Source organism: Perca flavescens, chromosome 9 (assembly GCF_004354835.1).
Source record: "Perca flavescens isolate YP-PL-M2 chromosome 9, PFLA_1.0, whole genome shotgun sequence".
Taxonomy (NCBI): domain Eukaryota; kingdom Metazoa; phylum Chordata; class Actinopteri; order Perciformes; family Percidae; genus Perca; species Perca flavescens.
The window spans coordinates 3,350,782-3,366,172 of NC_041339.1; the positions used below are offsets into that span (position 1 = coordinate 3,350,782).

The window sequence follows — 15,391 nt, forward strand, 5'->3', positions numbered from 1 at the left end:
CAAATACACCTAATATTCTTGCATGAATGTATGTCTTTATCTTTTAGCAGCTTTGTTTGTTCAGTGTGTAACAGATGTCTTACTTTATGGGCATTATTATAAAGGACACATGCAGAAGACAAAAAAGCAAAGGGTGCAGTTTTTTATTCTATCTTAATGTGAATTAACTAAATATCTAAGTATAACAATTTATGTGCAATTAATGCTTATATTTGGTTTGAAATGTTCCTGATCTGTACAATATGTGGTAATATTGTTTGTATCTGCATTCTTTCATTCATGGATACAGTACCATATTTCACACTTTTTCCAAATGCAACGTGTAGCAAATCAAACCCCACACAACTACAAACCACACCACATTGTAGCAGTTTTAATGCAAATGACACACGTGTAACACAAAATAAAATCTTGACAACTGAATAGTAGCCTATTTTAATCGTATTATTCGTATACATTCAGACATAACAATAGAGCTGTCGCAGAGGGCTGTGGTTGAAGTCTGGATCAGTCGTGGTGCAGCAGCTCGGGTCTCAGGGTCTGTGTTGTCTCTGTACATAAGCTTCACACATTAATGCACATGGTTAGATGATGATATAGGGATAATGACAGGATTTAAATGGCAATTAGGGACTGTAGGAATATTACGGGGGTGGGAAGGGTTGTGACCCTTGTGTTTTTTTTTTTATGAAAGGGGGAGGATCTTTGGACCATCACACCAGCTCTAATATAACTGTTAAATTTGTACAACTATTTGTAAATAAACAGTTTAAACCTTATTCTTTTTACAACCGATCTTTAAAAATGACCCACTATTTGGAAGGATTCATTCAATCAACAGTAACTAAAAAGATCCAAGTGTATGCCTTGTTTCATGAAAACTAGATCAGGAAGTTAGCTACGTTACATTGGCTCCTAGTGGATTATGATGGTAAAAAGTAAAACCCTGATAGACCAACACATTCTCACTCCCATCGCGTAAAATACGGACCCTTGGTCATGTGCCTTTGGCGTTGTTATTACGCTAAAATTCTCCTCCTTTAGCGCCATATCTAAACGCGCTTTATCTTAACGCTCTTGGTCGGGACTACTGGCGTCACTTTTGACGCAGTTAGGTTAAGGAAAAGGTTGTGGGTGGGCTTACGTTTCCATGACAAGCGGGACAGTTGGGTTTAGGTAAAGAAGAACGGGACAGTTGGGTTTAGGTAAAGAAGAACGGGACAGTTGGGTTTAGGTAAAGGAGAACGGGATAGTTGGGTTTAGGAAACGTGACACACGGGACACGATCCCCAGTCTTCTGGGTGAAAGTCCTGTGTTGTTTGACCCATCCACCCCCCAACCAACCTCCCTATGCAAATTTTCTAGCGCCGTGTAGCGGCGTTTTTTTTTGCGTCGTATCTGACGCTGACAGCCACTGCCCAAGCGTCCGTATTTTACGAGTTCGGAGTGAGAACAGGTTGGATAGGCACAGCACTGCTGTCCTTTGCATATAGTAAATCACCCTTATGAACAATTTGACATGAAAGTTATCTTTTTGATACTATTCTCCCAAATAAATTAAGCTAGGCTTACTTTAGCCAAAATAAAAGAAATAATTAGAATATCCTTTCAATTTTTCCAATCCCCATCGACCCCTAATTATTTTCATACAGACCCTTAAACTTTGAAATGTCATTGTGACATGTCTATGTTAAGGTCCCATGACATGGTGCTCTTTGGATGCTTTTATATAGGCCTTAGTGGTCCCCTAATACTGTATCTGAAGTCTCTTTTATATAGACCTTAGTGGTCCCCTAATACTGTATCTGAAGTCTCTTTTATATAGGCCTTAGTGGTCCCCTAATACTGTATCTGAAGTCTCTTTTATATAGGCCTTAGTGGTCCCCTAATACTGTATCTGAAGTCTCTTTTATATAGGCCTTAGTGGTCCCCTAATACTGTATCTGAAGTCTCTTTTATATAGACCTTAGTGGTCCCCTAATACTGTATCTGAAGTCTCTTTTATATAGGCCTTAGTGGTCCCCTAATACTGTATCTGAAGTCTCTTTTATATAGACCTTAGTGGTCCCCTAATACTGTATCTGAAGTCTCTTTTATATAGACCTTAGTGGTCCCCTAATACTGTATCTGAAGTCTCTTTCCCGAAATTCAGCCTTGGTGCAGAATTCCAGCCACTAGAGCCAGTCCCACAATGAGCTTTCCTTAGGATGTGCCATTTCTGTGTCTGTAGCTATTGAGGAGGAGAGGGGGGGCAAGGTGGAGGGTGGGGTAACATTAGTATTACCTTTAATTTACTCATATTCTAAGGATCGTCTTCCATTTCGTGGCTGTAAGTGCAAACAACATTTTATTGAATATTCATCAATATTATTCAGTGAAATTTATTTTTTTCCTTTTATTTCCTGACATGAACACGTTCGTACCCGATAGAGGAAGTAACCTCTGCTCTGGATTCCCCCAGGTCCCTGGAGTTCAGCCTGTATAGACACAATAAAAAAACCACAGAATTTAACTTGAATAGAAGAACATTTCAGTCTTATTTGCCATTTTCTCCGTGTTGCTACAACTCTCCATCACCAACGCCAGCAGCACACACTCAAACATTCACATCCAAAGCAAACACTCTCCACGTGTCTCGCCCACAATTCCTCTGTGTCCACTTTGTGAATGTCAGAGCTTGATAGCAATGAGGGATACGTTCATCTGTCAGCTGAACTAATTTTAGACCATAATTGCTCGCAGCTTGGGAAAGAACAACTAATGCAGAGTTAGCTCGTACAGAGGAGAGCTGCCTGACACAAAACTGTATTATTGACATGTAAGATCGGGAAGGGAACAACATATGTAACAAACACATTTCAATATCAACATTTGCTATGAAGATACAAAAGTACAATGTGCTACTTCCATTGTGAATGCTGCAACTTTATCATTTTCTATTCATCCGCTCTTTATTTATTTTCAACCAGGGATCCTATTGAGAGCTGTGAATATATTTTATAAGCCAGAAATTGTGAAACGATGTCACACCAAAAAAGGTTTCATGTCACCACTCATAAAATGAAATGGCCTAGTTTTTTTTGTATGCTAAAAAAACAATATCTTTGTTTTATCCATCAGTGGCTTATTTTGTACAAAGAGATAATGCAAAGTGAAAAGTCCAGACTGTTCTGGCTCCACACCTGGCTGGAACCACTCTGCACTTCCCTGAGCATTCCCTATGTCGACAACTTCAACTTGTTCTGGGAAATGCCCAACCTCCTGAAGCGTGATGGTCTCCACCCAAACCGACACGGAGCCAGGCTGCTATCTGACAACATAACGACCACACTGAAAGGCAAGTATTGATATTCTGTTGAAAATATCACAGATTCATGTCCCCCAGGTATTGATCCTGATAGCACTATACAAGTGGAAGAATCTGAAAATGTTTTCTGCAGGATAACATGTAGTACTAGTATTATTCCAGTAACATGTAGTACTAGTACTATTCCAATTATAATCAACAACAGACCATACAAAGTGGTGAAGCCCCTAAGTAATAAGAAGTTGACTGCAAACATAGTCAATTTAGCATCCAGTTCACGCCAGCCACAGCCTGTCCCAAAAGAAAACGAGACGGTGTCTGTTCCTCGACTAAGATCAGTTAAATCAAAGGTAACCAAGAGAGGGGCAATACTTAACAACCTAATTGGAATTAAAACTACCACTGCAATGATAGAAAAGGATAGTAAAATTAGATGTGGATTACTAAATATCAGATCTCTGTCTTCTAAAACAGTACTAATAAATGAATTGATATTTGATAATCAAATTGATCTATTCTGTCTTACTGAAACCTGGCTGGGCCATGAAGAATATATTAGTCTAAATGAAGCGACTCCTCCCAGTCATATTAATACTCAAATTCCTAGAGGCTCAGGCCGAGGAGGGGGAGTTGCAGCCATATTTGATTCAAGCCTGTTAATTAATCTTAAACCTAAACTAAATTATAACTCTTTTGAAAGCCTTGTTCTTAATCTTCAACATCCAACACAGAAATCAGTACAGCCAATTATATTTGTTGTTGTCTACCGACCTCCAGGTCCATATTCTGAATTTTTATCTGAATTCTCAGAGTTTTTATCATGTGTAGTCCTTAAATCAGACAAAGTACTTATTGTAGGTGATTTTAATATCCATGTGGACGTTGACAGCAATAGCCTTACTACTGCTTTCAACTCACTACTAGATTCTATTGGCTTCAGTCAGAGTGCGCATGAGGCCACGCACTGTTTTAACCACACCCTCGACCTCGTGCTGGCATATGGTATCAAAATTGAAGATGTATTAGTATTCCCACAAAATCCTTTATTATCAGACCACTTCTTAATTACTTTCAAATTCTTAATACCCGATTATACGAAATTAAATAAAAGCTACAATACTAGAGGCCTATCTGACAGTGCTATAGATAAATTTAAGGAAGCCATTCCAACAGCACTAAACTCATTACCTTGTTTTAATACAACAGAGGACCTTTATGTAAACTTTAGTCCCTCTCAAATCGACAATTGTGTAGATGGTGTTACGGCCTGCCTACGGACTACTTTAGACTCTGTTGCTCCATTCAAAAAGAAGAAGATGAAGCAAAGGAAACTAGCACCTTGGTATAACTCCCAAACTTGTAAATTAAAGCAAAACTCGCGAAAACTTGAAAGTAAATGGCGCTCCACCAAAATGGAAGAGTGTCGTTTGGACTGGCAAGACAGTCTGAAAACCTATAGGATGGCCCTCAGACATGCCAGATCAGACTATTACTCAGCATTAATAGAAGAAAACAAGAACAACCCAAGGTTTCTTTTCAGCACTGTAGCCAGGCTGACAGATAGTCACAGCTCTACTGAGCCATCTATTCCTCTAGCTCTGAGTAGTGATGACTTCATGAGCTTCTTTAATGATAAAATTATAACAATTTATTTTAACAAAAAATTCATCACCTTTTGCCCTCAAATGGTTCACCTTTCAACGCAGGACTGCTAGAAAGAACGACTAGACCTGACATATACTTAGACTGTTTTTTTCCTATAGACCTTCAACAACTAATGGCAAAGGTATCTTCAGCAAAGCCATCTACCTGTCTCTTAGACCCCATCCCAACGAAGCTACTCAAAGAAGCATTACCCGTGGTTAACACCTCTCTACTAGATATGATCAATATGTCTCTATTAACAGGTCATGTACCGCAGTCATTTAAAGTAGCTGTGATAAAACCTCTTCTGAAAAAACCCACCCTTGATCCTGAGGTCTTAGCAAACTATAAACCTATATCTAACCTTCCCTTTCTCTCCAAGATCCTTGAGAAAGTAGTTGCTAATCAGTTATGTGATTTTCTCCATAGCAACAGCTTATTTGAAGACTTTCAATCAGGATTTAGAAAAAATCATAGCACAGAGACGGCACTGGTGAAAATTACTAACAACGTTCTAACTGCTGCAGACAAAGGACTTGTCTCCATACTTGTTTTATTAGATCTTAGTGCTGCTTTTGACACTATTGACCATACAATCCTGTTACAGAGATTAGAACACTTAGTTGGAATTAAAGGAATTGCACTAAGCTGGTTTAAGTCTTATTTTTCTGAAAACGATGCTGAAAAACTAGTCCATGCATTCGTTACTTCCAGGCTGGACTATTGTAATTCCCTACTGTCAGGTTGCTCAAATAAGTCCCTTAAGACTTTCCAGCTGATCCAGAATGCTGTTCTGACGAGAACTAAGAAAAGAGATCATATTTCTCCTGTTTTGGCTACTCTGCATTGGCTTCCTGTGAAATTCAGGATTGACTTTAAAGTCCTTCTCCTGACCTACAAAGCCCTAAATGGTCAAGCACCATCCTATCTAGAACAGCTCCTAGTACCTTATTGTCCCACTAGAGCACTGCGCTCCCAGAATGCAGAGTTACTTGTGGTTCCTAGAGTCTCCAAAAGTAGAATGGGAGCCAGAGCCTTCAGCTACCAGGCTCCTTTCCTATGGAACCAGCTCCCAGTCTGGGTTAGGGGGGCAGACACCATCACCTCATTTAAGAATAAACTGAAAACTCTCCTCTTTGATAAAGCTTATAGTTAGGTTAGATATGGGTCTATAGTGGACTGAGGAGTTGCAGCGTCCGCCTAACCCGGCCCACCTGCTTCTCTTCGTAGTCATCAGATTTATTGATCATATAATCAATAATATAGTGTGAGTAGAGGGAGGCAGGCCAGTACAGCCTCTCATCAATGTTTTCATTTGTTTCCTTTTATATGCATCCTGTCCCAGAACTGCTTGTTACTAACCTAGCTCTGGGGAGTTTACTCCCCGGAGTCCTTATGTTTCTTCTTCCTTCAACGCCCGGCCTCGTCCTGCTGCGTCTGCTACACCCGCCCATGCTCTACAGCGCCACGATTCATCCCGCAACGTCTTGCTGTGACATGAACTACAACGACTACCTTCAAAGTCACTGTTCCAATATCTTTAATGCGACTATTATCGCCATCACACCCCCAACCGGCCCGTCAGACACCGCCTACCAAGAGTCTGGGTCTGCCGAGGTTTCTTCCTAAAAGGGAGTTTCTCCTCGCCACTGTCGCAATAGCCACTGCTAATGCTTGCTTTTGAGGGAATTACTGTAATTGTTGGGGCTTTGTAAATTATAGAGTGTGGTCTAGACCTACTCTATCTGTAAAGTGTCTCGAGATAACTCTGTTATGATTTGATACTATAAATAAAATTGAATTGAATTGAAATTGAATTGAAAAGTGAAAAGAGAACTGACTTAGGTGGTATGTACGCGCATTGAGAGTCCTTTCTCTCTTCTGAGTTGAGAAACTAGACGCAGGAGAGGGTGCAACTGAGAGGTCTGACAAACACAGACAAACACACAGCTAGAGCCAGACGGCTGCGTATGGAGTCGAAAGAGGCAAAAAGATGATCTCTGTTTCATCTCCAATAAACACACAATGACATGTAAACTCAGAAATCATAGAAATGCTTCACAATTTCTTCATCGCAGCCTCAGCATCAATGCTTTGATAAATGCTTTACATTCTGCATTATAACCAAGCGATGGAGGAACAGAAGACAAAATGGCTTCATATTTCGTATATGAAATATGGCTCGCTGTGGCAAGAGAATGTGCATCCTGGGATGTTTTATGGGGTCGTAGGTTTCAATAAGCGAAGATGCATAGAGGAAAATAAACACAATCAATATTCATAACTTAATAACTAATAACTGATGCTAGACAATGTAAACACTTTACTTTTGTCTCAGCTGCAAATAACCATCTTTTTTGCATCATCTTTGTTGAATATATATAGACTATATGACCATAAATCTTTTTTAGAGTCAACTGACATATAGAAATATCAAGACGGATCATATTTAATGATTAAATATCTAATTCCCGTTATCAATAATAGCTATATTGGGAACTGCAGACACATCTGGAGTGTTAATTTTATGTTTCTGTTTTTTTTTTCATTGTTTGTTGATTGACATTTGGGGCAAACATAATTATAAAGTTCTCATTCAATCTGATATATAGAGCACAGAGCAAGGGAGACGAGCGCAGGAGAAAATGTCATTTTATATCTTTGTGTATATGAGGACTGTGCATGTGTGTCCATGTCGCAGTTTTGTCTGCATGCATGCATACATACAGTATAGGCTACATTAGTGTTTATCTGTGGCGGTAATGCATTACCTGCTGCACCTGCATGCATTTTAGTTTGGGAGATGAAGATTCAGGCAGATGAAAAGTATCTTACTTACTAAACAAAAAGTGCAGGTCACATAGCTTTAAGACAATCTGAGGTGGATTCTCAGGTCAGGCAACATACTGTAACAGTGCAGATTTATCTTTTAACTTACCGCTCCCTCAGACAAGGCAGAACCTTGTTGTCTAGAGTAATGAAATAAGAACTGCGGTGCATGACATCAGAAACACACACACACAAACAAGCCAACACATATTTGTCGTTATGTTTAATCTCATGGCATGTCTCTGTGGGTCTTAGTCTAATCATTTGAGGGAAAATAATAAAAGACAAATAAGTTGTACTTACCCTTTTACTATTTCCTCGCACTTTTAACTCCTGCGAAGACGACACAATGATTCTTTTAGTTGATGTAATTCTGGGAATCTTTGTACTGTATTGCTCTACTCAAACAGGATGTATAATTAATGTTCCACTGTGCCATTTCATATTCTGTTTTTGATAGCATAGTGACATATACTCCTCACTAAGAGATGATCAAGTATGAAGTACCTTTGACTTCTGAACCAGCATCAAGACACAGAGTTCTCCTAAGATATCAGATGCCTGATAAGAGAAAGAAGAGCGGCTGTCAAAACAATAATAAATGTACTATAAACTTGGAATATGCATGTAAAAAATCTTTTTTTTAAAAAGCCGAACAAAATCACATCCCGCTCACCCAAAATTTCAGGTCTGTAGAGAAGTAGGATGAGCACACGGCGTCTATCTGCGGAGCAGCACAGAGGGTGACGGACAGGCACACAAACAGGAAGGATGAAGAAAGAAAGAAAGAAAGAAAGAAAAGGAGAGAATAAAATGGTGCTGCGTACCTGGCTGAGTAGTTGATCTGTTTGCTGAAGTTCTGCTGGAGCACCTTTTGTTTCATACGACAACAACAGAAGTACACAGTTAACATAATACAGCTAACACATATCATCCTCTTCACAAAATATAGGACATTTATATCTGACAACAATACTTTTATCATAGCATCTCCTGTATGGTGCTCTGCTTTGACACGATTATAGTGGATGTCTATTAGCCGTGGTAAATGCTTTACTGTAGAACATGGAGGAGGCTGTCCAAAACATTGATGTCAGAAAATAAGACAACACGGCCTCAAAGAACATCTCAAAAGCTTATGAACCGCTTTGACATCATGGGAAGAAGTAACTGTCAATCTACATCTACGTCATTTGTGTTTTCATGTCAGATGGATGGATGGATGGATGGATGGATGGATGGATGGATGGATGGATGGATGGATGGATGGATGGATGGATGGATGGATGGATGGTAGATGGATGGATGCATGGACGCATGGATGGTAGATGGATGGATGGATGGATGGATGGATGGATGGAAGATGGTTGGATGGATGGATGGATGGATGGTAGATGGATGGATGGATGGATAGATGGATGGACAGATGGATAGATAGATTGATTAAAAAAACCTTTTAACATGAATCATTAGAGATATAGAAAACATGGATTTGAGTCAGCAGCAAACCGATGTACAGTAAATATATCATATGAAAATACATTATTTTCTAGTAAAGTAAGTTTTTATATTTAAAAAAAACTTGTTTTCTACAGTATAAGATAAACAAAAAAAATATTTTAGTATTTGCTATAGAAATACATCATCACCAGTGTGTATTAACCCTATTGTTTATTCATATTAACCATATTATTTGAATTGTTTATTACTTGTTAATTTTCTATTACTACAATGTTATTAGCCTACTAATTCTTTTTTTGTGATTGTGCTTCCTTTGGTTGTAATAGATAGATAGATAGATAGATAGATAGATCTTTCTATATCGCACGTTTAGAGAGGAACAATAAAAGACAAAAAGTTTTGGGCTACTTCCAGTCCCTCTGATTAAAAAAGAGTTAGATGCTATTAGAAGAGAGTTAGATTAAACAACATGGAATAGTGTCTGACTTACTTTTGCAGACTGGGATGGTGAGGATGAGCAGGGCTGTGAGGGTGACGCTGGCCGTGCTGAGGGGACTCACGGCGCCGCTGCTGCTGCTGCTGAGGCTGGGCAGGCAGCTGGAGGCTCCGCGCTGCGCAGGCTGATCTCGGCTCTGGAAGGTCCGCATCTCCCTCTGTCTCTCTCTCTCTCTCTCTGGCTTTACTTGTCTGTGTTTTTGGTTGTGTCCGCTTGACTTACTTACTCTTGTGAGAGTTTTTATCTCACGTCAGAGAAATATGAAGGCTCGGGTCACACACACACCCCTCGCGCGCTGACACTTGGCTGCGTCATGATTACAGAAAAGTTATTTACTTTTGATTAACAGGTAGGCTGAACGTAAAAATACAGGGAGGTATGAGCGGCGATTGAGTCACAGACACTTCTCAGTTAAGGTGAATAAAGTAGCCTAAATAATATAGCCTACGTCAAAAAAAAAGTTGTTTTCTTCTAACATCCGTTACTCATATCGCACTTATTACACAATATAACACATATCTCACCAATCAAAACCAGAATTTTAGATTGGCCGATTTAACTTTGTCTTTTATGGTCTACTCTAAGGCCAGGCCAGTTTATTTGTATAGCACCTTTCAAAAACATAGTAATTCAAAGTGCTTTATATAAGACAGAAAAAAGTATAAAGAGATGTAATAAAATAAAACAACATACATATAAATTGGGGGTTAAAAATAGTTAATTAAAATAAACTTTGCACAAAAAGTAAGGAAATTTGTGTTTAGTAGATTATTTCTCTGTGTTAACAATGCTTTTTTAAATCTTATACCGTTGGAAAGCCTGTTTAGTTCCCTTTCAAATGGTGCCCCGTTTGTATGGAACATGCATTTGTGGGATGAGCAGCAGCGCTGAGTATGTTGCGCCCATGAAAAATGTGCCAAATCTTCTCTGCCAATGCCAAACAGCTTATTCTGCCTTTGACTCGTTTTGTGTTCGGTGGATTGGATGATTGAAGTTTGAATAAACAAGACATATTGGCAATTTAACAATTTATTCATTTCACAAACAGGAGCCTCAGTAGCGTGTGGAAGAACCATACACAGCCACAACAGCCTGGCACATCCTCCTCATGCTGGTCACCAGCCTGGTCACACACTGCTGAGGGATGGCATCCCGTTCTTCAACCAGCATTTGTCGCAAGTCAGCCAATGTGGTTGTGTTGGTCACTCTGGCACAAACAGCACGCCCAAGCTGATCCCACAAGTGTTCAATGGGGTTGAGGTCAGGACTGCTGGCAGGCCATTCCATCCTCTCCACTCCCACATTCTGGAGGTAGTCTCTGATAAACCCCGCCCTGTGGTGGCGAGCGTTGTCGTATTGGAGGATAGAGTTCAGTCCCAGAGTGTGGAGATATGGGATTGCCACTGGTTGCAGAATCTCATCTCTATATCTCTCTGCATTGAGATTGCCTCCAATTATGACGAGCCTCGTTTTTCCAGTGAGGGAGATGCCGCCCCACACCATCACACTGCCTCCACCAAAAGGTGTTACTCTATCGGTGCAGCAATCAGCATAGCGTTCTCCGCGTCTTCTCCACACTTTGAACCAAAGATCCAACTGCTGTAGGCAGACTCTGGACTCATCACTAAACATAACGTTCCTCCACGTGTTCATGTTCCAGTGCACGTGTTGCAGACACCAGCGCAAACGGGCCTGAAGGTGAAGGGCAGTCATGGCAGGACTCTTGCTGTTTGTGCCAGAGTGACCAACACAACCACGTTGGCTGACTTGCGACAAATGCTGGTTGAAGAATGGGATGCCATCCCACAGCAATGTGTGACCAGGCTGGTGACCAGCATGAGGAGGATGTGCCAGGCTGTTGTGGCTGTGTATGGTTCTTCCACACGCTACTGAGGTTCCTGTTTGTGAAATGAATAAATTGATAAATTGCCAATCTGTCTTGTTTCTTCAAACTTCAATCATCCAATCCACCAAACCACCGCTGTTTGGCATTGGCAGAGAAGGTTTGGCAAATTTTTCATGGGCGCAACCCACATAGTCACGTGGCTCATCCCACAAAGGAATGTTCCTTACAAATGGGGCACCATTTTAAAGGGAACTAAACAGGCTTTCCAACGGTATAAGATGTATTGCCAAAAAGCATTGTTACCACAGAGAAATAATCTACCAAACACAAATTTCCTTACTTTTTGTGCTTACGTTTAGAAGTGGCAAACAGAAAAGTTTGGAGCCTCGGTTCACAGTGAAAAAGCTGAAAGTTGTTTACGTGTTGTGCATAAAGACTGAGTGGTGCTTCTCCAGGTTTAGTTGTGATGGGTAAGACAGTGAGCAGAGTGGACGGTTCACAACATTGCAGCAGATCAGAAACCATTCAGTGTTTTATAAACCAATAAAATCAGTGGTTTAATATACACAAACTCATTGCAAAGATCTAACAACTGGACTGACGTGATCCATTTTCTTGATCTTTGTGACTAAGAAAGTCAAAGCATGAATTTTTCTTTTCATGTGGGTCATTAGGAAAACATTTCTGCATAATATCCTGTTCTCACCCCACCTGTGTGATGGAAATGTTATTTCACGCTTGAGCCACATTGTAATGATGAGTGGTAAGCTGTAATGCAAATATTTTAGCCTGCCATTTGGAGCTGATTTTTGTATTATCAAATGTATTACATTTTTTAAATGATACACATAAACGCTTACACTGTCATGCACCACAGTGGATTATTTGTTTCATGCCTTAGAAAAATGAAGACCTAATAATGGTCTGAATGGTGTTACTGACAATGTATCCTGACCAAACCAGCAGATTACATTTACAACAGTGAAGTCTTAAAATCTATCTATAAGCAGGAGTCGTGCTTTTACTTCAGAAAAAAATACATTATTTTTGTGTGAATGTGTTCAACTCAAAGCTCAGGACAGTACAGATCAGCCCACACCTTCAAATTATATATATAAGTATAATTGTATGAACTACAGTATGACTTCCTTTTTTACCTTTTTGTCCAATATTTCATGCATTCACTCACTACATTAATTTGAAACACCTTCATTATTTGAGAGTCACATTATGGATTATCACAAAATTACCTTTTCTCACAAAAGTCAGGTAATTTGTTGGTCTTTGTGCAAAGCTGCTTGTGTGAGGGTATAAATACTCTCCGGCACTAATTCATTTAAATCTGTTACAATAAACCAGAAGACATAATAGGATAACAACCACTGTCCTGTTTGATTCAACATGAGATTTACTGGATGCATGTAGATATTCCATAAGGATTTTGTAGACAGAACGATAGACTATGTGACACATTTACATTGTGGTCCTGGATTGACATCTTTTGTTACTCACGAAATAATATATCTTAATTATTTTCCTTTATTGATAGATAGATAGATAGATAGATAGATAGATAGATAGATAGATAGATAGATAGATAGATAGATACTTTATTGATCCCCAAGAGCAAATTCAAGGTCCCAGTAGCTTACAGACATTACACACAACATACATCATAACAGGATGATAAAATAATAAATCCACCTGAATAATATGGACAAGAAAAGATGCTAAATAAAAACTTCACATGAATATAACATAAGGGATGTATAAGCATGAGAGGCTTCCAGTGACAGGGCAGGGACTGACCCTGTGATTCAGTCTGCATGGTAAGGTGCTCTATGAGAGGGGGTGTCATGGTGGTATAGTGCAAATAAGTCCAATAGTGCAAGGATAAAGTCTAGAGACCAGCATTAAATATGGACAATATAAGAGAATAATGTAGACATATTAATATAAAAACTATAGCAGTGCAAGGATAAAATAAAAAATTAAAAGACAGCATTAAATATGGGCATTATAAGGGAATAAAGTGGACAGTAGGATAGACACAAATCAACAGTCAATATTAGAGGTTTGAAGTAATAGGGTTACAGCCACTGTTCAAGGGTATGTCAAGAAAGCAGACTGCAGAGAGACAGGCTTGACTAAAACAACAGTCCTGCCCTCATCACAGCTTTGTGTTTTGAAATTTGATGGGACTTTGTTTGAGAGCATGAGTAGCAACAAATGGACTGCATTGATAATTGAGCAATTGCAGGGAGTCATTACACTCATCCCCACCCTTGTCCCCCTCCTACACTAATCTCTCTATCCTCTTTAATCTCCCAATCCCTCCTTATTATTACGAATTAAGACTCAACAATGGAGGACAGTGGGCCAACAGGACGATGAGATGTATTGTTTTTGCAGCTCATAGGAGCATTATTTTTTATGGCCCTTTGATTGGACTCACATCATTGTTGCTTTCAGTAATTAGACCTGATGTGTTTCTTCTGGAGAAAGCTCCCCTTGGTCCACTGCTCTGGAAAAGCCCTGAAATGTCGTGCCCTTTAAAGAGTTTTCATTTAATATGAAGTTGAGTAGCATTTGCATGTGCTGGTCTGAGTGATTTGTTTGATCGAAAGCCCAAAGGTATTGAGGGGAAGGTTATTGTCTGTGATTCACACACTGTTGCATCTTGAAGCCAAAACACAGATTATAGTCTTTATTGTGCTCTAACTCTAAGACACGTTCAAGGACAGAGCCTGAATTAAATTACAGTATAATACAAAAAAAGTGGAATTTGCTCTAGTATTAATATAAATTACATACAACCTACTTGCATCTTGACACACATACAGTGGTGGAAGAAGTAGTCAGATTCTTTAAAGTGCCCATATTATGAAAAAATCACTTTTTCTGGGATTTGGGGTGTTCTTTTGTGTCTCTGGTGCTTCCACACACATGCAAACTTTGAAAAAAATCCATCTATGCTGTTTTGAGTGAGATCTGGTTTCTGAATGTGTCCTGCCTTCAGTCTCCTAGTGAGCTGTTCAAAGGCTCGGACTGTGACGTGACAGTCCGAAATGAGCTGGCTAACCACAACCGTTAGCTCGTAGTGTTAGCGTTAGCATGCTAACGCTAGCATGCTACGTCGTTCTCAATAGCAAAGCACTGCTACAACACACACAAGTTCACCATAATCTACAAAAGAACTACTTACATGTGCACCCTCATTTAGAAGTCTCCCAGCTAATCGTGCCTTGTAACTGACCAAAGTTGGAGAAACAGGCTCTCTTTTACTGTCTCTAGAGTTAGCTAGCTGACATGCTCTACATCTGAGCTACTGAGCACAAAGTGCAATCAAAGATAGTACAGAAGAAGAAGATGAAAAGAGCTCTCACTCTGTAGCTAAAACAGAAACCAGGTGAAAAGAGGATCTGCAGCAGTGAGAGAGAGCTGTGCAGTACAACAAAAATATGGTGTTTTTTGAAAATTAATGTAAACCTATTCTGGTACAACCTTAAAATACAGTTATGAACCTGAAAATGAGCATAATAAAATAGTAAAAGTACTAATACCACACTGTACAAAATACTCCGTTAAGTAGAAATCCTGCATTGAAAATGTTACTCGAGTAAAATTATGTAAGTCTCGCAAGGAAAATGCACTTAAAGTATTAAAAGTAAAAGTACTCAATTCATGGAAATCCTAACTTTTGATAAGCTGGAAACGATCACAACTGTTCTGTCAATCAACTAAGTGATTAACCCTCCCGTTGACCTCAAAGTTACTACATGAGAAATTTGGTTTTTCTTTCAAGCAA

At 39.4% G+C, this 15,391-nt stretch overlaps 1 protein-coding gene across 1 annotated transcript; it reads right to left on the reverse strand.

Moving 5' to 3' along the window:
* Positions 1-358: 358 nt before the first annotated feature.
* Positions 359-10,055, reverse strand: nmu (neuromedin U). The gene is made up of 8 exons (XM_028588313.1): positions 9,732-10,055; positions 8,608-8,651; positions 8,457-8,504; positions 8,288-8,341; positions 8,084-8,113; positions 2,424-2,477; positions 2,285-2,327; positions 359-562 (listed from the first exon to the last, which is right to left on the reverse strand). Exons 1-7 carry the CDS (start codon positions 9,886-9,888, stop codon positions 2,292-2,294), a joined length of 423 nt encoding a protein of 140 aa, XP_028444114.1. The 5' UTR covers positions 9,889-10,055; the 3' UTR covers positions 359-562; positions 2,285-2,291.
* Between the last annotated feature and the right edge of the window lie 5,336 nt (positions 10,056-15,391).